The sequence below is a fragment of the Gouania willdenowi genome, chromosome 17 (genome assembly GCF_900634775.1).
Source record: "Gouania willdenowi chromosome 17, fGouWil2.1, whole genome shotgun sequence".
In the NCBI taxonomy this organism is placed as follows: Eukaryota; Metazoa; Chordata; class Actinopteri; order Blenniiformes; family Gobiesocidae; genus Gouania; species Gouania willdenowi.
In genome coordinates this window covers 11,051,176-11,075,656 of record NC_041060.1, presented here as the reverse complement: position 1 = coordinate 11,075,656, position 24,481 = coordinate 11,051,176, and the positions used below count along the sequence as shown (strand labels likewise).

Sequence of the window (24,481 nt, the reverse complement as noted above, 5' to 3'; positions counted from 1 at the left end):
TCTTCATCACATCTCATGTCACCTTTGCCATTCTCTTCCTGACACGAGAGTCTTGCCCTTTCCCAATTTTTCTCTCTCTTCTTGTTCTCACTTTTCTCTCCTCACACAACCTTCACCTTTTCATCCATTAAAGCCTTCCTCATTGTTCGTGTATCTAAGCGTAGAGTTTTGCCCTTTTTAGCTTTATCAAAACTGCCTAGTCAAGGTTTTTATCCTCTATGCATGGCTAGACTAGATTTTTTTCCAGTTTGGTAATAATTGAGATAAATGGACAGCTCTGTTGGCAGATGATGTAATGCAGCATAATGGCACATTATTTTTTTATGCTTGCTCTGTGTTGAATCACTAGGAATAAAGAAACAGTTTTTAAAGAGGTTCTCGAAAAGAGCTGCATTAAAGCCAGACAATAATACTTTTTAAAACACTCAAGGACACATTATTATTATTTTACCCATTGCATATTTTCACTTTGAGTTGAAATACAGTCAAATATAAAAGTTAGGAACTCATTTGAATCTTTGGTGTTCAATTCAATTCAACTTTATTTATATAATGCAAATTACAACAAAAGTCATCTCAAAGCGCTATCAAAATATAAAATTTGTAATAAAAAGGAGAAAACCCAACAAACCTGGGATTTATTTGACCAGAAGCAATAAATACAAAAGAAAATATGGTTGAATACTTAGGACATTTGGGATTTTTTTAATAAATGATTTCTTTAAGGTTTGTTTAGTTAAAGGTTTTTTTTTTTATTTTTCTTTTTGTAAATTTAATGCTGCTGAAATTATATTTTTTTTCATTTTCTATATTTTTTACTCAAACTGAAACTATGTTTAGCTTCTTAACTTTCAGAAATCAGCTCTGCAAATTTAACACCAAGTGGATATTATTCAGGAATAAAGACGTCTATGTTGATTCCCAAATGGAGGTACAGGTGTTCAGTTGTCTCACAGGTTATCTTTATTTAACATACAGTAGTTAAAGGTTTCTAAAGGTTTGTAGAGGCCGCTTTTGTTGAGTTTAGAGGTTTAAGTGGTGCTGGTTTTGCAGGTGAAGTGTATAAAGAAGAGTCTGTGTGAATTGTTTTGAAAGATGAGTTTTCCCTGTTTTCGTTATTTTTTTGTCAAACTGTTTGATTTGTCGTTTTAAATTGTTTTTTCTTCTGTGTCTGTTTTTTTAAAACTTGTCTTGTATAAAGTTGTAATAAAAGAACGTATATTTGAAAAAAAAGGTTTTAAACTTTGTACAATGTGTATTTTTAGATATTCTGTTTGAGGTTTAAGTTGTTTTAGTTCTCTGTATTTTTGGAGTATTTTTGTGTTTTTGTTGCTGTGTTGGGTAAATATTTGGAGTTGTTTTGTGTATTTTTAATATTTAATATTATTTACTGTCACTTTTAGATTTTTGGAGTTATTTTGTGTACTTTTGTGATTTCTTTTGTGGGGTTTTAGCATTTCGGAGGCACTTCATGTGTTTTTTTTGTTTTGTGTAACGTTGGAGTGATTTTGTTAGTGTTTTTGTCGCACATTTTGTGTATTTTGTGATTTTGTTTCTTTACCTGTGTTTTTGTGTTTTTCTGTTTTACTCCAAAACTAAAAATCTGCACTTATATAGTACTATATAGATAGTTGGTTTAATATTTAACGTTTTACCTCACTCGTATGTCACATTTACTCAGCTTTGCAGACAACTCTGGATACAGTTACTGTGGAGAAACTCACATTGTCATTTTGGATTTATGTTTCAGGGATTTCCCGCAGAAGATGGCATCAGCACTCTCAGAGAACCCTGCGTCTGTGATTCACTCTCTCAACCTGGCTCATAACACGCTTGACAACCAAGGTAGACCAGCATGGCTGCTGTACTTCTGTTTGTTCTTTATCCCCCTGCAGCTTTTATTTGCCCTTACAGACTTTCAACTCAGTCTGTCCTTGCTACACCTGTTATTCTGCCAGCTTTTGTATTGCTTTCTATCATCTTAACAATATTTGATATGATAATTCCCCCTGTAGAAAAAAGCCTATTTTTTGGTGCACACAAATGCACGTAGAGAGAAACATATTGTGATAGTGTTTTCTCTGATTCACTGCTATGCATCAGCCAATGCACTACAGTGTGTGTGAGACACTCAGCGCTTTGTTAGACGTGTGTTAGCCAGGGTCATGGTTCCAGTGATGCTTGCCAGCTTCACTCATTAAGTAATTTCTCTTCTCTTGTCCGACACTTGTCACTGCTGGTCGCTGCAATAAATCCGTCTCACCCACAATTTTCAGCAGATTGTAGATGTGTGGCTATATGTGTTTTGTTGGGTTCAAATATTTGAAAAATGATGACAACTACAAAATTAGCAACAAATTATACTATCATTATTTTCCCCATATCTGCAGTGTGAGCATGCAAGCTGTCTGGGTGGTGATTATGCATCACTTTCACACTTTACTTTATAGTCCTTTAGGGGCAAAATAGTGCAGAACTAAACGGCACCAGGTCATTTTATTCATTTAGAACAATACCAATGAATCAATCAATCAATCAATCAAACTTTATTTATAGAGCATTTTTCACATATACAATATAATTCAAAGTGCTTTCCATCATTAAAACCTTACATACAATGAGAATATCCCACGCAAACAATCCACAAGAAAACCGCAACATCACACAAACCCACACACACAGACGCATAGAATTAAGATGAGGACAATGACACATATGTGGCTGGTGCAGAGGACTGTGGAAGGACGACAGCATCACAAGGGGCCTTCTGCACCAGGAGCTGATCACAGACTGGGGCCACAGGATGCCGAGACAGGGCCTCCAGCGCAGCAAAGAGACAGGAGTCCTTCACCTGCACTGAGAGCCCATGAAACAGCACCATCACGGCCACCATCCATCACGGCTCCCAGTGCAGAGGGCTCCCATTGAGGAAACACTGGGAGAAGACAACAGCAATAATTAAGAAAAATAAAACCATTAAAACAATAGGAACACTAATTTATGGTAATTTGCACAAATTAACAAGGTAAAATACAAAACAGTAGACAATAAAAAGCTGAAAAAGATAAAAAATAAATAACATTAATGAAATAATTAAATTAAATAAGTAAGTCTTGAGCCTATTCTTAAAAATATGAAAATATGAATAGAGCCTACTGGCATTTATCAGCCATAATAATTAGCAGTGCAAAATAATAATGTGTGACTCATTTTTATTTTATTTTATTTTATTTCATTTTTTTTTTTTAAAGCAATTTGTTTGCAGACCTTTTTCAGTCTACAGAACACAAAACAACCCAACCACCCACCCCCACAAGGCCAACGAAAAAGGTATACATAGATAAGTAAATAAAAAAAATATAATAAATTATAATAATAATGGTAATTTTTTTTGATAAAACAATAATACATAAAAAAGATATATTTTAATTACATATATATATTTATTTTTGTTATTTTATTAATGTCATTTATCATAAATGGCATAAGAAATCAACTACTTGGATGAATATTTGTAAAATAATAAAATAATACTGATTACAGCACAGTTATAAAGGAAGATAACATCAAAATGACAGTTGGTCAGAATGTTGCTTAATTAGGTGTTTCTTTCTACAGCTGCTGTTGTTAATTTGCTTTAATATTGTTTAGTTTTCATCAGATATGTTTTTCTTTGTACCTTTGTTGGAACTAGTGCCTGTTGAAGCTGTTGTTTTTCAATAATCTGAAAACAGCTTCTTTTTAATATGCCTATCAAACGACTTCTTCTTCCCAACAATTCAACAAGCCACAGAAAACATTTGATCACTGAAATCCATCGGGGATCAAACTGTTTAATGCTCTCGACCTTCAAGTTAAAACATCAAGCTACGTTGCGTAAGATTGAAACACTTGTGGGTTAAAGGTTCAACTAGATTCACTTGTTTGTTTCTCTGTATTGAATCAGGCTGTTTACTTTCCTCCTGTGTTTTTTCTGCTCCCTCATTTGCTTTAGGAGTCGCTAATCTGATTCAGCAGGTGTGTCGTCTCAACAAGGGACTGCGCCTCCTCAACCTCTCCAAGACCTCCCTATCCTCCAAGGGTAAGACACAGCAGCCCCTAGTGGCTGACGGTGTGCACAAACGCCAGTAATTAATGTCATTTACATATGTGCAGGATTAGTAATGTGTACTTAAATGCATCGTTTTGGGTTTGAGAGTTTACAAAACATAACTCAACTTATTTATTATAAAACACGTGTCAAACTCATCGCCCGGGGGTCAAATCCTGTGCTTTGGAGCGTCCAATTCGGCCCAGAGGAGAAAGAAAAAATGACAATGAAAACATGAATCATTGTGTAAATGAAACTCAAGAATATTTGCAGGGACTCACAGTTGTTCTAATGCTTATATTGCATGATTGCAGTCATTTTTAATGTTAAACTGTTAAAAAAAAAAACACAAAATTCTTACAAAATCCTTCTATTTTCTTCAAATTGTTACATAATATTTCCACGAATTAAATAGAAATTGGTAACAAAATCTAGAAAATGTAAAGTTAAGATCCTGTTGGGACTGATATCTATCACTTATTGCTTGGATATTGTCAGTTTCTTACATATTTTGTAATTTATGTATATGTAGAAGTGCAAACTAGGGCACAATAATGTTGAAATTGTGGCCCACTTAAGATTAAACTGCTCCGTATTTGGCCCCTGGAAATAAAATGGGTTTGACACCACTGGTTTAAAACTTGTTCCTTATAAAGCTTTACAATACCCCACCTTCCCAGAAACCTTTGTTATTTGGGCTGCCATTCATTTTACTACAGTGCAATTTATCCATCCAACAAAATGAAAAGTCGGTCATATTCATAAGCGGTTGATCAGATTTTCTCCATGAAAATCCTGCATAGGGATTAATTCAATTCTATTCAACTTTATTTATATAGCGCAAAATACAACAGTCATCTCAAAGCGCTGATTAGTGAATAGTCAGTTGTATTTCTGTTATTTAAGGAAACTCACAAATCTGCTATCAATACAGAATTGATACCAATCACAATGCTGCAGAAACAAGACCTAATCTAGTCTAGTTTTAATAATACTTTGAAATATTGTAATAATGTAGAATAAAAGCTTGTGTTTTCTTTATTTTATTTACTGTATGGCCTTAGAAAGTAGTTGCGTAATTGCTTCATCCCTGATCACTACGTGCTGCTGTCAGTGGCTGTAGATGGATGAATCCTGTATCTGCTGCATCATCACAGCCATTCCAGGAAATCAGAGAAAAGCTACAGCGTTTTCCTTATTCCCAGCACGTCGGAACAATTTTTCAAACTTTCAGCATTTGTTTTGCCTATTGATTTCTTTAAAAGTATTGCCAGTCGGCAAAGGGTGGCATTGACTGGCGTTTCACCAAACGCTACGTCACCCATCGCATTAAGCTTTATTCTACTGCTACTGTAAGACCTTAAAAAGGTGAATATCCCACATGCACAAACTAGAAACTTTTAGAAAACTGTTTTCTTCCTATTCCGTATTTGCTGCTTTTTATTACTGTTTTATTTATTTGTAGATTGGTTATTGGGGGCCAAGCCCATACCCGGTTCCTAGGACCAGCAGTGCTAGGAACCCTATTGTAATCGTTCCGATTATAGTTACCTTTTATTTTTCCGTTGGTAAAAGTGGTGCTGCAGGCTAAACCGTCCAAGGGAGGGCGGTGCCCTTTGCAGGGTTGGTTCAACCCCCCCAGCTTACCTTGGACGCAAAAACTCACATATGTCCGCCAGCAGGTGGCGCTATGACCAACGTCAACACGTTTTGGCCTATAACTCCCACACCGTATGTCGCACATTCAAAAATCTCATATCCACAGATTCCCTGAATAGCACTGAATCAGCTGGGCTAGTCCACGCCCATTTCCACCTAGAGTTTTGCTGGTGCAAAATTGCAAAAACTGGAAAACATAGCTTTTCAAACTACTCCATGGGGTTTTGTCCAATCGGCGTGAAACTTGGCATGTAGAGTCTTCAGTCGGATTTGATTTAAATTTGTGTAAATAATTTTGTTTGGTCAAAATATGCGCATATTATTAACGAGTAAAGTTTTCTAGCTAGCTATTAAAACACAAACTGTTGTATATCTCAGTCAAAATAAATGCTAACAACACCAAATCTAAAATCCTTGGTTGTCATGTAACTGTGAGGGTATGCGCCAAATTTGAATAATGTAGGCCACTAGGTGGCGCTGCAAATATGGGATATTATATCTCTTAAATGGCAAGACCAATTTTTACCAAATTTGGTGGGTATGACTTTGGGTTGCTCCTGAGGCTATATCTTGAAATTATTTGCATGGTGAAAGTGGGCGTGGCTTATTACAACATAAACAAGTATTATGTCGAGGGCTGTGAAATTTACAGGGTATATGTAGAAGAGCACACAGACCACCCATACCAAAAAGTGTGCCACTAGGTGGCGCTGTAATGGGTCAAACACATTTTGGTCTGTAACTTTCACATTTTAAATCACACCTTCATTAACTTTATATCCACCTGTTCACTGCAAGTGGCACGTTGGCCTGTGTCCTGACGCTCGCCCCAAGCCCGTCATCCTTCCTGATGTACTTCCATGTGTTCCTTTGCGTGGGAAGGCTTGGCCCCCTTTCATAACTGCTTGCAGTTCTAGTTATTTTTCATTTCTGATTTGAGTCATATTTAATTATGAAACTTTGAACGGTTAAAAATTGATAGAAAATGATGGTCTTTCACACATAAATGTTAATGGAAGCATGATGTAATTTTTTAACTTTTAAAGCTACAGTATATGCGTTACAGTATTTTCACAATAATAACAATAGGGAAGGTACAAATGTGCAAATTCAAGTTAAAGCTGAGAAGCGTTGCATGACGAATGTTGTTTTGACTGGGTGTGTAAATGAGCATTACCTCATATTGTTTGACTCCATCAGCCAATGCATCATCCCACCACGATGTTAGACAGAGCGCTTCAGGCTTTCCTTTGTGCCCACTGCCATTAGACTGTTTAAATCCACTGTTATATTCTTTTTTCATCGAGTTGTATGGTGCAATCATGTAATTTCCCCTCTGATGATCAATAAAGGTATATTCTATTCATTTAATCTATTATATGAAATATATTTGTCCTATGTCCTATTTTTAACCAATATTGCAGTTTACATATTTATTGATGAGGTTTTTTTTCTTGTTTTTTTTTTATTTTTTAAACATTGCGTTACCGGTTCAACATGGAAACATGCTTGCTCTATCATTGGTTCCCAAACAGGTGTAGAGGAGCACATAGCAGGGGGTACTCTGAAAGAATTAACAATTAGTTAAAAAAACAGGAAAATGTTCCTAGTTCATTTTTAGGCTAAAATATTATATTTTCTTGTAATTTATTTAAATGTATCACTTTATGCTGTAGAGGCCATTTTATCACACTTCTGATAATTGGAGACACTAATTAGCTACATTTTACAAAGGAGACTTGCTTCCTATTGCATAAAAGTTACATGGTTTTGAAAAAAAATAAGAAATATACACTTAAAATTACACTCATCATTTTGAACTTGTATATCAAGCCTTAGGGAGCCAATGTTGAAAACAAAGTAAGTGGTTTTAGGTAGCCCACTGTTCCACAAATGAAAAAGCATATGAAATTATGGAGAGGGTACTTATTATATGAAAAGGGGGTACACTTGATTTGGAAAAATCGCAAAGGTTAGGAGCCACTGCTTTATATCAACATTTCAGTACCCGTTTGGGTTGTTTTTTTTTTACCCTGGAATTTATTGTTGCAGATGATGGTTCACTCAGATAAGATATCAAAGCCAATGTGTGCTGTCAATGGATAACATTACCTTCATAGACATGCAGTGATCCCGGGGGGTTGCTTACAGTAATGTGGGCTGACCTTGAGTGGTGGGTGCAGGTGTGATTGTGCTGGTGTTAAGACATTTCTATTAAATATGTATGTTCACCCCTGTAACACCTTTAGAAGTCAAAAACAAATGTATGTCATCTTTTCATTGTGGTTGTGGAAGGCAAACCAGTAGATCAACACCTTTTCTCCCATACATGCTTAATGGTATCACATGGACTAGATGGCTTCCAGAGGCTTTGATCATTCTCCACTGTGAGCAGCTGATCAACTGATAGATGGAGCGAGGATTAGACCCACTGTGCCCTCGTCCCCTCATTTCCCCTGTAATCGCTGCAAATTAGGCGATGAAGAGCTTTAAGCCTTGCCAGCTTCTGAGTGGCACATGCAGGAGTTGGCTTCTTCCAGTAATGATCCCAAAGCTACTCAACATTGTGCTTCCTCCACCAAACGCTGGACATAATCAGTGACGCATTGTTATGGTGAAAAGCTCCAAGATGAATGAGTTTTAGATTTTCTATTGGTTGCTGCCACCGGATTTTTTTTCCTACATTGTTACCAGTGCTTATATTTAATCTTCCGTTCGTTGTGTCGTGCTGCGTTTTGCGTCACTGTTGCAGAACAAGGATTTTAATGAGGGGTTCCATTGGGCCTGTGGGTGTAATTGTGTAGTGATCTGATTTAGGGGAATTATTTTCTTTTGTTTGGCTTTCAGGGTGTACTTAAAAGCTAGAATGAGCAGGAGAAGGTGACTGGCTTCATCTGAAAGCACTTTTTCTACAAGCCTGCCATGCTGGCTCACAAGTCTCAGCTCAATTATTTTCCTTTTTGCAGCAAAGTTTGCTTCCCTTCCTCTGTTGTGTGTCTTTTTATACCCAAAGTGTTTTTATAGGCTTGTCCGGGGTGTTAGTAAAAATCACACTTATTCTGCAATGTTTTAAGCGTGAGGATAACAAGCTTAATATTGTTGTTGTGCTTACCTGTCGTACCCTCTGGTTCTTTGCGTTCTTCCTAGGTATTGTGTCTTTGTCCCAGGCTCTATGCTCCAGTGACGACTACTCCAACTCACTTCTGCATTTGGATCTCAGCAAAAACCCTGGGGTTCTCTCTGGAGACGATGCTACTGTAAGCAATTTAAAATCAAATAGAACTTGATTTTTCTTTGCGTGTACAGGTTTGACACTAAAATACAGCAAATGTGTTGGTAAAAAAAAAAAGTACACCCTGTTTACTCCAATTGTACATCTACTCAAGTGAGTGGTAATTTAAGAATATTTCAACAAAGAAATCATGAACAAACCTGTTACTAAGATTTTATTTTGGTCATTTTTTAAACCTTTTGCTAAAGCACATAAAGTGAACTAACTATTCTCTATAGGATGCAAAAACAGCAAGATGGGTATACAGTATGTTCTTACATGTACACCAAATAATCTGGCCAACAAATAATCCTACAAAGAAAAAACATGTAGCAATCTTAACTCTGCTAGAGACAATATATATATATATTTTTTTTTTTCTTATCAGATGAAGACATAAGCCTCATATGTCAATAAATTAAAGATCATTTGCTTGAAGAAAGATGAAAAATGTTGAAATTGCTGCTCATAGTTTTGATCTCCAATGTCAACATTCATGATTCGTTAACAACTTTTTTGTTTTACTTTGTTCAATTTGTTCTCACTCCGTGAGACGTTAAATTTCAGCCAAAAACTTCTGAATCTTTTAATCCTGATTCCTCCATTATTTAGTTATTTAGAGAACATTCAAACTGCCATAACATTCTTCTTTGATATATATGTGTGAACCATTGGACATCTTAGAAACCACACTTTGAGAATCTGTTTTCTAATGGTTGGTCACATTTGTGAATATTTCTGTTTACTTTTAATTTAATAAAAACAGCATTGGGTTGAGGAGGAATCAAGTACATATCAAATATGCTGAAGCTTTTTAACTATATATTGTATGTTCTAATACGCAAGTACGTGCTCTCACCTCATAAAACCTTTCTCCTTTTGCAGAACCTGTACCTGTTCCTGGCACAGCCCAACTGCCTGGTCCATTTGGACTTGTCTGGCACAGACTGCACTGTCGACTTGGTTTGTACTCATCATCACTGTTAGTCTTTGTTGTCACACTGCTGACAGAACTCTTCTCCAAGATGGGAGTCAGGCCAAGATACAAAAATAGAGGCTGATATTCCTAATGTGAAAGATGTAGCACCAGAAAAGAACCACCTGTGTTAACTATCATTTATTGTATAAATAGGATACATTTCTTTGGTGAAAAAAGACATTAAACCAGCAACCAAAATATAGTTTACATAGTAGTGTAACAGTTTTGGTTGAACACAAAATTATTATTATTTTATTAGATAATTTCAGCCTATATATTTTAAAGCCAAACACACCCTTTAACATAGGATTTTGTTCATATTTTACTTTATCATGTAATACAACTCGTAAACGTTCCTTTTGTATATAAATTGAAGAATAATTTTTTGTCGGACTGTTTCTGGAACACAATACCTTTTCCAATGCACTTGCTGACGACATTAGCTATAGCTCGCTTCACTTGAGCAGTTTTCAAACACCTCAAATCAGACTGCTTGTCAAGGAGAACACTTTATTGAAGAAATAGCTCACCGTTAGGAGACCGATGGTCTCTACTGATATGAGGCCCATGAATATCTTATGAATAATTTACTTGGAGTGAAGTCTCTGTTCTGGTTTATTTTCAAATTCCCCAACTGGTTTCCTTCCTGAGTGTGATGTCTTCTGTCATTTGTCTTTGATTCTTAAAAAAAGTCTGCTTCGATAGAGAATTTGTTTCTTTTAGTGTGATGACAATTTTCAAGTATGATTCATTGATACGTTGCTGAGCAATAGTAGATTGTTTGATCCAAGGGATGCATTTTGCTGTCAAGGGAAATAATCTCTCTCTGGTGATGAGATGCTGCTTAGACTTTTATGGAAAAGTTGCTTGTAAATCATTTCAATTTGCTTCAAATATCCAAACACCAAATATGTGCACAAGTCCCTGTGTATCCATGTTAATATGTCAAGAATGTGTTCAGAACGTCTGACAGCGGTAATCAAGCCTGATTAAACATGATTTTTGATGCTTTCAATGCAGAGTGATCTTATGAGCATTAAACACTGCACAGGATGTTGAATGCTTAGTTTTCACATGAGCCAACTGAAAATTTGTTTGGAAATTTGTGGATTTCTTTAGTAAAAAAGTGTTTTCTTTTGTACAGAGTTTAGTAAAACTTATTTAATTTGACACCAGAATAGTAATAATAAACAAAAAGTCAAAAATATATTTTGTTATATGTTAAAAGCCATTGAAGGCCAACCTCAATGTGATTCAGTATGTTTTATGGAACTAGTGTTTCCCTTCCACTTTAAAAAAAATTGTTTTTCAGTCTTAAAATATAAGTTGAAAGTTGCCTTAAAATGATTGATTTGCTGAATGTGTTGTGAACCCATTAAAGGCTTTCAGCCGCTCACAGTACTAACATGCAGAGAGTTTAAATACGGTCACTAAATGACATCATCCAAACTGTGGCGGTTTGATAAATTAACAAAATTTCATGATTGATACCATCACATATTTAGGATTAAGATATGTTACTCTGTTATTACCTCTGCCGAGAAAGTCAAATTTTCACCGGCTTTTATTTGTTTTCTAGACCTTCCGCCATGAAAGATTCAATTCAGTTTTGGAAGGGATCAGGATCAATATACTGATTCTGGATCAGTTTGTAAAATCAAAAATACCCTTTTTCTCATCATGTATATCTTGAATTCTATTAATTTGATCGATCTTTAAGAAATGTGACTCAGTTATGTCAGGTCGGTTTTTCAATTACCCCACCGAGTTTCATCTAAATGAGATCCGGATTGATTGCCATTTTAAAAAAAAAAAAAAAAAAAAAAAATGGGGCCGTCCATACATTTGGACCTACTCTATATATATTTATTAATGGAATTAAGTTGTAATGATCATGGTACAATGATCCAGATGACTCTGAATATATGTCAAAGAGGATATTTGGCGCTTGTCTGAGGTTTGCTGATTTTCTCAACTTTAACACCATAAGTATTGCAAGTAAAGTTTTCTGCACATGTGCAGCTCATTCTTGAGTTTGAACTTCTGGTGTTCAATCATCTCTTTGCAGCCGTAGTCTATTGTTAGCACATGGAATAGAAGAACAATGCATACTTACTGTTCAGCTGTTCTTGCTTGTTCTGGTCAACCAAAAATTTCAGAGAAATGTACATTTGAAGGTAAATTATTAAATTCAATCCCGTTCAGGACCCGTGGCAGAACTTAAGTATCCCAGCTGGAATGCTGATAAAGTATTGTGAAAATAAATCTTTGTGAAAACCCTAAACCAAAGGCTCTGAGAGGATGAATTAAATCCTTTCCCAAAAACCAAAACCTACCTTAACAACAAAGAAATCCCAAAACTTCTTTTCATGGCAAATTAAAAACAAAAAAATCTATTTTATAGTTATGGCTTCTCGCAGAGAAGAAGTGTGATATTTGTGCACCACTGCTCGTATTGTATTTGTGTCAGCTTCAATCTGTGGGATAACCATTTGTGTAGAGCTCTGCAGTTACGCAACACTATGACTCGTATTGTGGTGAAGGCTAATATTTGTCTCTTTGTTTCTCTGCCAGTTGTTTGGTGCTTTGCTGCGAGGCTGCTGTGCTGACCTTTCCTACCTGAACCTGTCCAAGAACTCCTTTTCTCACAGGTGGGCACTAACTTCACCAAGAACACACGCACATACAGGGGTGGAGCAGCGATTTTAAAAGTGAGGGTGTTTTTCAACATTTGACTCCCAATTTAGTTTATTAAATTAATTTACTAAAACCATGATAAAGCTGTTATTAAGTCAGTGATACTCAACATTTGACTCTTCATGTTTTAATTAAATGTTAATTATTATTCCCCTTGAAATCCTTAAAAGGAGAAACTTTTTAACCCCTTTTTACCTTTTTCTTTGGCCATTTTGCAACTTCCTTTGTCCCATTTTTGCCCCTTTATCAAAAGATTTGACACTTTTTTGTTATCTCACATTTTAGCTTCTTTTTGCCATTAAATATCCCTTTTTCCATATTTTTGTCCATTTTTGCAAGTTGTTTTTGACACTTTTATCCAATTTTTGTGGATTCTTTAACCGATTTTTGCCACTTTTCATCCCAATAAGCTATCTTTTGCCCAATAAATAACACTTGTTTCCTTTTTTTTCCCTACATCTTTCCTCCTTTTGTTCCACATTTTTGACCTTTTTCACTATTGTTTGCCACATTCTGCTTATTTAAGCTATCTTTAGCCATTGCATACCACCTGTTAACTCTTTTTTGTCAATTCTTTGCCACTCTTGACAGCTTTTGGCCCATTTTAGTTGCTTAACACTCTTTTCTTGCCACGTTTCTGCCACTTTTTGATACCTTGTTACTCATTTTTTTGTCAAATGGCTGGCTGTGATTGGCTTGATCACCCATCAATCAATCTAACTGGACCAATTTGTTTTCAACAGTGAATCCCTCTGTAAAAAGTGAGGGTGGTGAGTTTTTGTTTGTGTGTGTTGTATCCCCCGCATCCCTCATGGGTGCACACACACATTTCTTGCTGTGACTCGGCAGAAACCGCTCTGGAGGAATGCCTGTCAGAAGATGTGAAAGAGTGTGCATCGTTTACTTCCTGATTAGTGTTTCACTTGGGGCCTCTTTGATAGAATTACCGTACATACTCACCTAGCGCTTTCTCTTTGATCTCTTTGCCTTCCTGCATATGCACATCTCCAGCCCTCCGTCGCTGTTTGCTAACAAGTCTGATGATCCCTCGTGTGCTTACCCACAAGTGTGTTCTTTGTGCATTCAGAAGTTTGTGCACAACGTAATGTGTGCAGCTTTGTTTAGCTAGCAGGCACAGGATGCTCTCTTCCTCCCCTCCTCTTCCCCACGTCCCTCAGGAGCCTGGGAGCTTCCCTATTCAGCACATTGTATTACTGAATTACACAGCGCAAAGTTGGTGAAATATGAGGCTAATTTTGGATGGGGAACATTCTCCCCAGGCTCCTATGCCTTCTGTATTTCTTTATTCTGTTTATCGTTTCGCATCTAGTGTATCTCATCATCTTCCCAAATTTTTGACATTTGTTTTTCTCCACCCCAGACTTTGTCATCTATATTCTCTGATTTTTTTTTCGTTTGTTGTTGTGTTTGCTTTAATTTTCTCTTTACACACTTTTGTCCTCGGCATCATCTTTCAGTTGCATCGTCAAACTTCCTTCTCTGAAAAATCCATCCTTGTATTATCTTCAGCACCTGTTTTTTTTTTTTCCCCCCCTCTTCCCCTTCCCTCTCAGCTCTTCCCACCTCCCACTGGTCCCTTCTGTAATAAATGTGCACCAGCTTGATGATGCCGCTTCGTCGGCCACAACACGGAGCCACAAAGCTGAACCAAGCCGATAAGACTGCTAGTGTTAAATATGGAAGGACTTCTCACACACGGCAGAAAACATGTACTTGTATGGATAACGTTACGCACGCATGTCGCATGTGGTTGCGAGTTGCTGATGCATTTCTCTGGAGGCTGTTTGGTGGGAATGACAGTGAAATTGTATGTGCGTAGTTTGAAGCCGTTCTAAATCTGTGGACAGGCTTTAAGCTAATCATTATAAATGGGTCGAATGAGAGGGAGGAGAGTTGGAAAGTTATCACGACTGTGATCACAGAGGCTTGTGATGCGTCTGCCTGCCTCTCCACCATTACTGGCTTAGTTTAATTTATCAGTTGACTGTCTGTTGTGTGATGTATTCATATTTCAGTCTGACAACATACAGTGAGGCTAATTGGCCTTTTAAAGGTGTAGTACGCAATGTTTAAAAGCTAGCATAATTTGAGCTAGCAAGCCCTCTGTGTCACGTGAGGAGTGTGCAAACAGGGAGAAGGGTGGGAGGAGACATGATGGCTCCTGATTCATTCTTTCTATTTAGGCTGAATGTCAGGAATTGGTCAGAGTTTTTTTAGAGCATTGCAGCTGCGACAGAGGTCAGATATTTTTTTTTCCTTTTTCTGAATACATTGGCCCTCATTTATCAACCTTCCCTGGAAACGGGTTCCAATTTGAGTGCACATTTGGTCGTGCGACAGGACCAACGTGTGATTTATGAAACATTCGTATCTGACCAATCCCAGCGTACAAATGATCGGGAGTTGATAAATCCGGCGGCTATAGTTGATCGACATTAACATGTTACACCCTTAAATCTTCAGAAGCTCTGCCCACTGAGGTAATGCAAACACTGGCAAGAAAAGAAAGGCGACCATGGCTCAGGTGGTAGTGGGTCGTCGTCTGATCGAGAGGTTGGAGGTTCGATCCCAGTACCTGACTATGTGTCGAAGTGTCCTTGGGCAAGACACTGAACCCTAAGTTGCTCCCAGTGGTCGACTAGCGCCTTGCATGGCAGTCATGTCCCACTGGTGTGTGAATGTGAGAGTGATTGGGTGAATGAGCTGATATGTAAAGCGCTTTGAGACTGCTTCAGTGTGGGGATAAAGCGCTATATAAATCAAGTCCATTTACCATTTACCATTTGATAAATACTAAAGCTTGTGTGAATATGGTTGAACGCACGTCGTACGCTCAGACGCACGGTTGATAAATGAAGGCCATAATGTATTGGCTCCTCTCAGCACCGAAGCACCATTTGACCCATAACAAAAAATGTTTCTGAACTGGACTGTGGACCCTTCCTTTAATCTAATTATTACTTTTTTTATTTATTTCTCCTTGATCTACTCTTTGCTTTCAAGCAAAGTTGAACTTCTTTACTAACTGGAGTGATCTTTTAAACCAGCACCTGAATGCTTACGTACAATTTCTGGAATGCGTCATTCTCCAAAACCTTCTATTAGTGATGATTACATATGTTTGCAAATGGCAAAAACACAATTTATTTATTGTATCTTTCCAGTGCACGTAGTGCAAAAAAGGAATGTGGAGAAGTGAAAGGAGAAGTAGAAAGGTTGCTATGATGAGTCATATCCCCAGGCAAGTCACGTTCCCGCTCTCATATCTATGAGACAGCTGTGGACGACACACTGGCATACAGTAATATTGGCTCAGTGATCACAGCAAACAAAGTGCACAGCTTAATGTCGGTATTTCAGATACAAGGGCAAAGGACATCTCATTTGAAACATATTTTTGGTTTATCTCCGCTTGTTTTTTTTACAAGTAATAAATGCAACTGCCAAGTTTCCTCCCACTTCCTCCTGTGAAATGAGGGTGAAACAAGGACTCGCATAAATTGAAATGATGTACATTAGTACACACCTACAGAAGCTTTGCCTTCAAGCATAGTTGTCTCTGAAGACACCAGAATATCCCCAAAATAGCTTCCAAGAGTGTCAGTTTAACCAACTGAACTGTCTCATGTAGATGAAACACTGAATCGATGCTTAAATGTCTCAGGAAGTTAAAGCAAAGGCATGAAAATGAGATGAAGGTTTGACTTTCAGAGCTGATTTAGTGTTTCTGAGGCTGCATGCAGGCGGCTGCAGGATCACATCTGTTTGATGTGTACTTGAGGCATCAGTTGACATAAAAAAAACTGTTCCTTCATTATGGTAACAAAGTGTTTGCAAGGCTTTTGTACGCAACATGCATTTTCTGTGTTCTGCCTATTTTTTTAATATATAAAAGGAATGTTTGAATACTTACAATCATACATTTTCAAGGTTAATGCTTGATTGAGTTGGCAGATGATGATGTAAATTATAGGGATACACAGAAATGAAAATTCTCGGTCGAAAACCGAAAATGACAAAACCAAGGCTAAAAACCGAAACACTGAAAGAAATCATCATGCCAATTATTAATTCCATTACGTTTATGGCCATAAACATGTACTAACTTCACTAAAATTAAAATGCTTCAAAGAATAAATCAAATAAAATCTAACACAATATAAAGGGCTGAACAATTTTGGAAAACAATCTATTGGTGCTTTTTTCCTCAATATTGCGATTGCGATTTGATATGCGATTATTTTTTCAATTGCCTCTTCTCATATATTTTTCAATGAACACAAGCAATAAATCAATCTGTTTCTTCATAAACAATTTCTGATTTATTGAAACTTTAAATATATATGAAATGTAAATTTTAAAGCACAGATTACAACAATAAAGCAAACAAATCTGTGGCTTCTCCTTTTCAACATATCTAACTTCACGTTTCATGAAACATGTAAACATGTGGACTGCACTTCTTAAACACTGTCTGAACACTACAAGACAGGACAAGAAGAAAAAATAATAATAAAATTGCAGTCTTTGCGATTACAAAATTGCGTTTTATGATATCGCAATATCGCAAATGCAATTAATCGTTCAGCCCTAATATGAAATAAAATGTTGAACTTGACCCCTTTCATGTGTGCATTAAATAATAATGTACTGGCCTTTAACTGAGTGGGCTGCTGAAAGATGGAAACATTAGATATGTTCTCGCATTAAAACGAAGTGCATTTAAGTTGTTGATGAAAATCAGCTTCTCTGCTTTATTACAGTTGTCTGTTCCTGGTAGTCTCATCATGGTAGTCACTGTCTCTGATCTGCTCTAATCTCCTTCTCCTGCACTTCTCTCCGTCTCCAAACGGGTTCTCCGCATCCATCGTGCTGTGGATCATTTCTTGTGCGCACTGCTTATTCCCACATTCAAGAGCCTAGGTTCCCAAAGTGGGGTACGCAAATTGTTATGGGGTACGTGAAGAAAACAAATGAGAACAGCGTGACAATATTGGAAATTAGAATATAAATATAACAGAGAGCAGTAGTAAGGGGCCTCCATGCATTGCCACAAATTACACATTAGAATCTGTAAGACTACCCTCTAGTGGTGACGGAGAAAAAAGCTCAAATATGTCGAGAGCTACATTGCTTTGCGCTAGCAAAACGTGCTTTATGCTTTCTGCTACCATATACAGTACTTATGTGAAAGGGGATTTTCAGCTTTGATAAACATGAAAACAAAATACAGAACTTTAAAGACTTTGTATGTAGAACGATTAAAAACTCAGACTTTCAAATTCAACCAAACATTGCAAAGTTATGTTTATCCTCTGAACCTCAGCCTTCTCATTAACGTTGAAGCGAGTTGTATTTCACAGTTCAAGGGTGATGAATATGTTGTTTTACTGCTACTATATATGTTCAATCAGCAAATGAAAGACATTGTTTCTCACTGAAGTCACCAATAGGCTAGTTAATTAGATAAATCAAGTGATGATTCTGAATAACATGTTTTCTTGTGTACTTACAGATTATTATTCTTTTTTTTTAATTATGTAAACAGGATAGGCAAAATTCAGAGGCAAATTTCACTGTAGGGCTACATTGTATATGACATTACGTTATTATGGATTTTTAGTGTACCGTACATGGACTCAGGTTAAATGTCTGAAGGGGTACGGGACTGTGAAAAGTGTGAACCACAGAAGAAGCTCTGAATAGATGTGTTGTAATCCTGCCGCTCCATGTCCGTATCCAGACACCGCACGCTAACCGCGGTGTTGTTGCGTCATCACATCTTGTTTTCGGCCGCATTGTTTCAATACAAAATGGGTTTCGGTGGCTGAATTTTTGGTGAATCACTAGAAAAATTACAATACATAATCTTTATATTGAAATGGAATTGTTTTTTTTTTTTACAACTTTTGGTCTGCAGACTATTCTGGTCTTTAGAATGCTAACATGCTAATGCTATAAAAAAAAACACCAAATGTAGTTAGAGCAATTGAAGTTTAAAAAAAAAAAAAGTAAGAATACTAGGACAAAAAAATAAAATGTATTATTGTATTAACAATCGTTTTTAATGCAAATATCTGGCACGTGTAGCAGATGACTCCCTGGAACAGCAGCTCATTTGTTAATGTGCTCAAAGTGTTTTCTGTTTGCTGCTGCACACTATTAAGTAGCTCCACATTGTATGGTCTTTCCTTAGCAGTCCGCTGACTCTGGACCTTTTCTGTTGGGACACCTTCATCTTAAGAATAGGATGTTTCCACCCCATTACCTTCAACCAACAGCAGAAAGACAGACAGCTGCCGTTTACAGTGTTCATTAAAATCATTAGCATTGTTCTGGCAAAGAAAAAGATGAGCTTCATCAACCTTAGATATGGAATGTGTTGCTGTATGATGCACTACATTCCCATTTTGAGTTAATACATGGATTTAGTGACACAATGGATATAAATATAGACCCATTTGCTCTCCAACTAAACAACATATCACTTTATGATGATGAAACCTCTCTGTGTGATAGATTTATCCTCTTCTTTACCCTTGCCACTCAACTATTAACTATTTTCTCCAGACTCCCTTTCTCACCCCTCTTTATGTAATTTTCTATTTAACGAAGGGAATAAAATGCATTGGTAAAATGGGGAAATTTAAGCCTGAATGAAAAGTGTCTTTCAGCTTTGGAAATGTAAGATTCAGAGCTTACCGTAATTTCCGGGCTATAGAGCGCACTGTTTTATTGGCCGCATTACAATAATTTAGCAATTTTCTAAGAAAAATCTACACAAATGCCGCAGCTTAACATAGGCCGCACTCTACTGGCTTCAGACAACTCGGGCAATCAGAACAGGCAGGTAGGCAGGCTGCTGTACTCAAGTTAGGTTTCACAGAAATGTCCGTGTTTCAACGGCAAAGTTTCCTTTACTACATGAAGTCAGCTCCTCACGTCCCCATGTCTACATATCAGTCCATTTACAGCTTTTTATGGTCACTTTTTACTGGAACCGGACTGATGCACCGCGTCATCCGCTCTTCTTACCATGAACTACCACGAAGCGATCACAGCGAGTCGGATGAGTCCGAATATGGACGCGATCGCTTCTGAACAAATCCAACGTGGTGATTTGGCAACTTCATGCTCTTATGCTACTATTACAAACTGGATGACTTTTCCTGTAGACAGAGCGGAGATCAGAACATCCTGGATACATCCTGTATCCAGTCTGTCCTCAGCCTCAGAGTCCAGAGCTCCCATCAATCCCGAATAGGGATGTAACGATTCACTCAACTCCCGATACGATTCGATTCACGATACTGGGTTCACGATACGATTCTCTCACGATTTTTTCATTTACAAAATGGGACTGTAGACAATTTTTTTTTTTGGGAAAAAAACTAGAAAATACTGTATTATTTTCCTTTTATTTTTCATTGTCAAAAGAATTCCTTGATAAACTATTCAAAACAATGCAATTTAACTAAAAATAAATCTTGAATTAAATAAATAAAGGAATAATACAAATGAAAATGAAGCCTATTAATTTAAATTCTGGTTCTATAATAAACTATGCAAAACTGCATAATAGTTCTTTTTCTTTTAAAAGTGCAACTGAAAATGTATTTTGTGCCTTAACAATTGGACTTTAAAAAAAAAAAAAAAAAAACCGTGATTACACTGATTTACGTCATATTTGTTTGGACCAGCAGAGGGCGCTGGTAACCCAGTGGTCGGTTGGCATGCAGATATCTTGCAGTGAAGAAGAGAAGCTATGCTAGCAGACAGAGCTAATAGAAAACCGTGACTTTTACAGATATTCAAGTAATATTACAGATTTTCTTTCGGTGCTATAGGGGTAATGAATCATTTATTAACATATTTAAGAGTAGAAGGCGGCCAGAAAGAAAGTATTAGCAGACTCCGCCCGCCGCCAACACTCCCGGATAGCGCCCTCTGCTGGTTAAAAAAAGTACTGCGATTCAATTGTCAGAAAATCGATATCAACCGTGACCCCTATGAATCGATTTTTAACTGCCTTACGATTAATCGTTACATCCCTAATCCCGAACAAACCTAATGTGGTGATTTAACAACTTTATGATGTTTATCCTTCTATTACAAACTGGCTGACTTTTACTTCATCCACACTGCTGCTGCAGCGTGCTCTCTCTCTCTCTCTGACAACATTTCTCCGCGTTGTTGCTATGATGAGGCAGTGTGCATCATGACAAAATGAGTGATCAGAATGATTCAGTACGAGCAAGAACGATTTAATGTTAATTTCATTGTTCACCTGGTCTAATGTGACGGAGCTCAATTTTGTGGCGGCATGAAGCTTATAAAACCGGGAAAAATCCACAATTTAGCCACAGGGTTCAAAGTGTGAGAAAATAGTCACGGCTTATAGTTAGGAAATTACGGTATTTAGTTGTAGACATGAATATTTGAACATTTGCTGCCCTTCTGGTGACGGGCTTAAACAGATGGTTGGATAATTGGTGAAATGCAGTAATTAGGGCCACTGTCACCTTTTCACGTGGTCTTTTTGATACAAAACTGATCCAAAATTGCCTGCACGTGTTTGCTTTGCCCGCCTGTTTGCCCTGTTTTTTTCTTCTTTCAATTAATTCCTTCCCAATCAGTTCTTTCCTAGTTGACTTCAAACTTTCTCTGTCTCGTCTCAGTGACTGTTTTTCTCTCCTCTCATTTTTCATTGTCTCTCTAAACACCTAATTGCCCGTTTCTTTTTCCAGGAAAGCGAGAGATTCTCTGCCAACCTTCCGCCAGTTCTTCAGCTCAGCTTTCAGCCTGACCCACGTTAGCCTGGCATCTATGAAAGTCCCCCCAGATTCACTAAGGTGCGACCTGCCTCTGTTTTCAATGCTTTTGGATGTTAAACTGTAGATATGTAAGTTAGAGAAATTACCTCCTAATGCCTTACCTTAGGCTATGCATCTAGTTTGGATCAGGAATACTGATATTAAGACTATTGAGCTCAGGTCAGTGTCTTTGGAATATGGGAGAAAACCAGACCTAAAGAAAATGTACAATTTTGCACAAGAACTTAAAGCTGCTGGAGATGAAGACATAGTGTAAGCCTCATAGATTATTAAATCAAAGATTACAAAATTGCAAAGATACAAAATTGGTTGTGACGTGATGTATGAGGAGAAGAGGAATCAGACGCGGGAATAGGATTTAGATTCTTTATTGCCTTGAACCAGGCCGTGTTTGCAAGCGGGCAGAGGCACCAGGGGAAGACGAAGCAGAAAAAGCAGAAGGCAGAGCAGAGTTCGGTAACGGGGAGACCAGCCGAGAGTGCAGAGGTGTCCAGGGGATAATCTAGAGGAGGGTACGAGAAGTCGAGCAGGGTACAGAGCCGAGGAATCAATCTGAAAAACTCACAGGAAGGAACGCTGAACTTCTGGGAACAGGAGAACACAGACAGTCTGGCAGAGACCTAGAAACTAGTACACCATTCTCCCGGTAGGCCAACAAGTATTGCCGCCCCCGGCCCCGCCTACGAACCTTGAGGATCCGCCTCCTGGGAATCCTGGGAGCCCGGGGCCCCACGGTGGGTGGGAGGGTGGGGGTACTGGAAGGTGGCACCAGAGGTCTGGTGAGGACGGGCTTCAAATGTCTGATGTGGAAGGTAAGGTGAATCCTCCACCTCGGTGGAAGCCTGAGACGCAGCGAGACGGGATTTATTATTTTGGTGATGGGAAATGGGAAATGGTCCAACAAACCTCGGCGCCAGCTTCTTTGCGGCATGGCGTGAGGGAAGGTTTCGAGTGGACAACCACACCCTCTGTCCAATTTTGAGTGGAGGTTCCAGGCGCCGTCGTCTGTTGGCTTGGGAGGCATATCGGTCAGCCGTAGCGAGGAGTCGAGTCTCCAAATCCTCCGGCAACGTTGTATTAGCGCGTGAGCAGAGGGAACCTCAATCTCTCTCTCCGAAGACCTGAAGAGGGGAGGCTGATTACCCTGTGCACCTTGAAAAGGGGTAAAACCAGTAGCAGAGGAAATACAGGTGTTGTGGGCATATTCAACCCACTTGCTCCATGAGGAGGGGTTGGCTGAGGCTACACAGCGTAGACAGGTTTCCAGTGACTGGTTTGCCCGCTCAGTTTGACCGTTGGTCTCGGGGTGATAGCCCGAGATCAATGGCACAATCAAAATTCCTATGTGGCGGCAGAGATGAGGCTCGAATCTTTGAAAAAACCTCATGTAGTTCATGGTAGCAACTGGGAACCCTGGGCACTTCAGCCTTTGGGGGGCTGATCTTAGAAATGGGCCCCTTGCAACAGATGGCAGAACAGCTAGGACCCCACTGGGTTATTCTCCCCGTCTTCCAGTCAACCGTGGGGTTATGAGCAATAAGCCACGGATGACCCAACACCCAACATCTGAGACTGAAAAAGAAGGAACGACATCTCTTCATGGTGTCCTTGTGTCATGGAAATCCTCACCGGTTTAGTCTGATGGGTGATCCTCCAAATGATGCGTCCATCCAGGGCCCTGGCTTCTTGTGGTTCCGGAAGCGGCACGCTGGGGATGTTCAGAAGACGACCCAGTTCCCAATCAATAAAGCTCTGGTCCGCTCCGGAATCCACGAGGGCCCTGGAATGGAAAGTAGAATTGTTATAACACAGTGAAATGTCCGTGAGGGGGCGCCGTAAGGGCGACGAAGAAAGGGTCCGACTCACTCGTTGATATCTGGGGAAGGATGGGCGAGATGGACAGGAGAGAATGACGTGCCCAGGTCCCCCACAGTAAAGACACAAATGTTCTCTGAAACGTCTCTCTCGTTCTTCCATGGAGAGACAGGACCGGCCAAGTTGCCTAGGTTCACCAGGAAACTGGAACGTAATGGGCTCCGGGATCCGCTGTCTTGGAAAACCTGGAAGTCGGGGCGAGCGTGAGCGCTCCGCCTCGCGCTCTCACAGCCGTTGATCGACCCGGACACAAACACCAATTAATTCCTCCAGGTCCTGAGGAGTGTCGACTGTCACCAGATGATCCTTAACGGCATTAGACAATCCATGCCGGAAAGCGTCACGGAGAGCGACGTGGTTCCAGCCGCAGTCGAGGGCAAGTGTACGAAAATCCACTGCTTTGTCACTTACAGAGCTTCGACCCTGCCGAAGCTTGAGTAGGGCTTGAGTGGCCTCCGGTCCCGTCCGCTGCCGATCAAACAGTCTGGATAGAGTACGGGTAAACTGAAGATAATCCCTGCAGAGTGGGGAATCCTGAGCCCACTCACCAGTGGCTCATTCGGCCGTTCGACCTCCGAGGAGTAATAAGACATACGCCACCTTGGACCTCTCTGAGGAGAAATCTGTTGGACTGAGTTCGAAATGCAGACTGCATTGCACCAGGAATGGAGTGCAGCGCCCAGCTTCCCCAGAAAACATAGATTGAGTAGCAAGGCTCCTAACACGCACCGCATGAGTAGTGGAGCACCCAGCAGAAGCTATAGAGATCACCTTGGAAACCTGGGCTTGACACTGCAGAACCTGGTCCGAAATCTGCTCCATCCGGGCAAGCAGTGTGGCTGTTGTTTGATCGTGCTTTTGCTGCATGTCCTGAAGGTAAGAATCCGACCCACCCGCTGAGTCCATACTGGCCAGACGGTACTGACGTGATGTATGAGGAGAAGAGGACTCAGACGCGGGAATAGGATTTAGATTCTTTATTGCCTTGAACCAGGCCGTGTTTGCAAGCGGGTAGAAGCAGAAAAACCAGAAGGCAGAGCCGAGTTCGGTAACGG

The 24,481-nt window shown here is 38.9% G+C and overlaps 1 protein-coding gene across 4 annotated transcripts in view; it reads left to right on the top strand.

Annotated features, from left to right (window-relative positions):
• The window catches only part of carmil3 (capping protein regulator and myosin 1 linker 3), a 105,014-nt gene that overhangs the window by 44,341 nt on the left and 36,192 nt on the right, over positions 1-24,481 (top strand). For all 4 annotated transcript variants that reach the window (XM_028473515.1, XM_028473517.1, XM_028473516.1 and 1 more), the window contains exons 11-16: positions 1,751-1,845; positions 3,995-4,081; positions 8,897-9,006; positions 9,906-9,983; positions 12,574-12,650; positions 21,465-21,569. In XM_028473515.1, the coding sequence (XP_028329316.1) occupies positions 1,751-1,845; positions 3,995-4,081; positions 8,897-9,006; positions 9,906-9,983; positions 12,574-12,650; positions 21,465-21,569 (552 nt within the window). The remainder of the gene's footprint in view (positions 1-1,750; positions 1,846-3,994; positions 4,082-8,896; positions 9,007-9,905; positions 9,984-12,573; positions 12,651-21,464; positions 21,570-24,481) is intronic.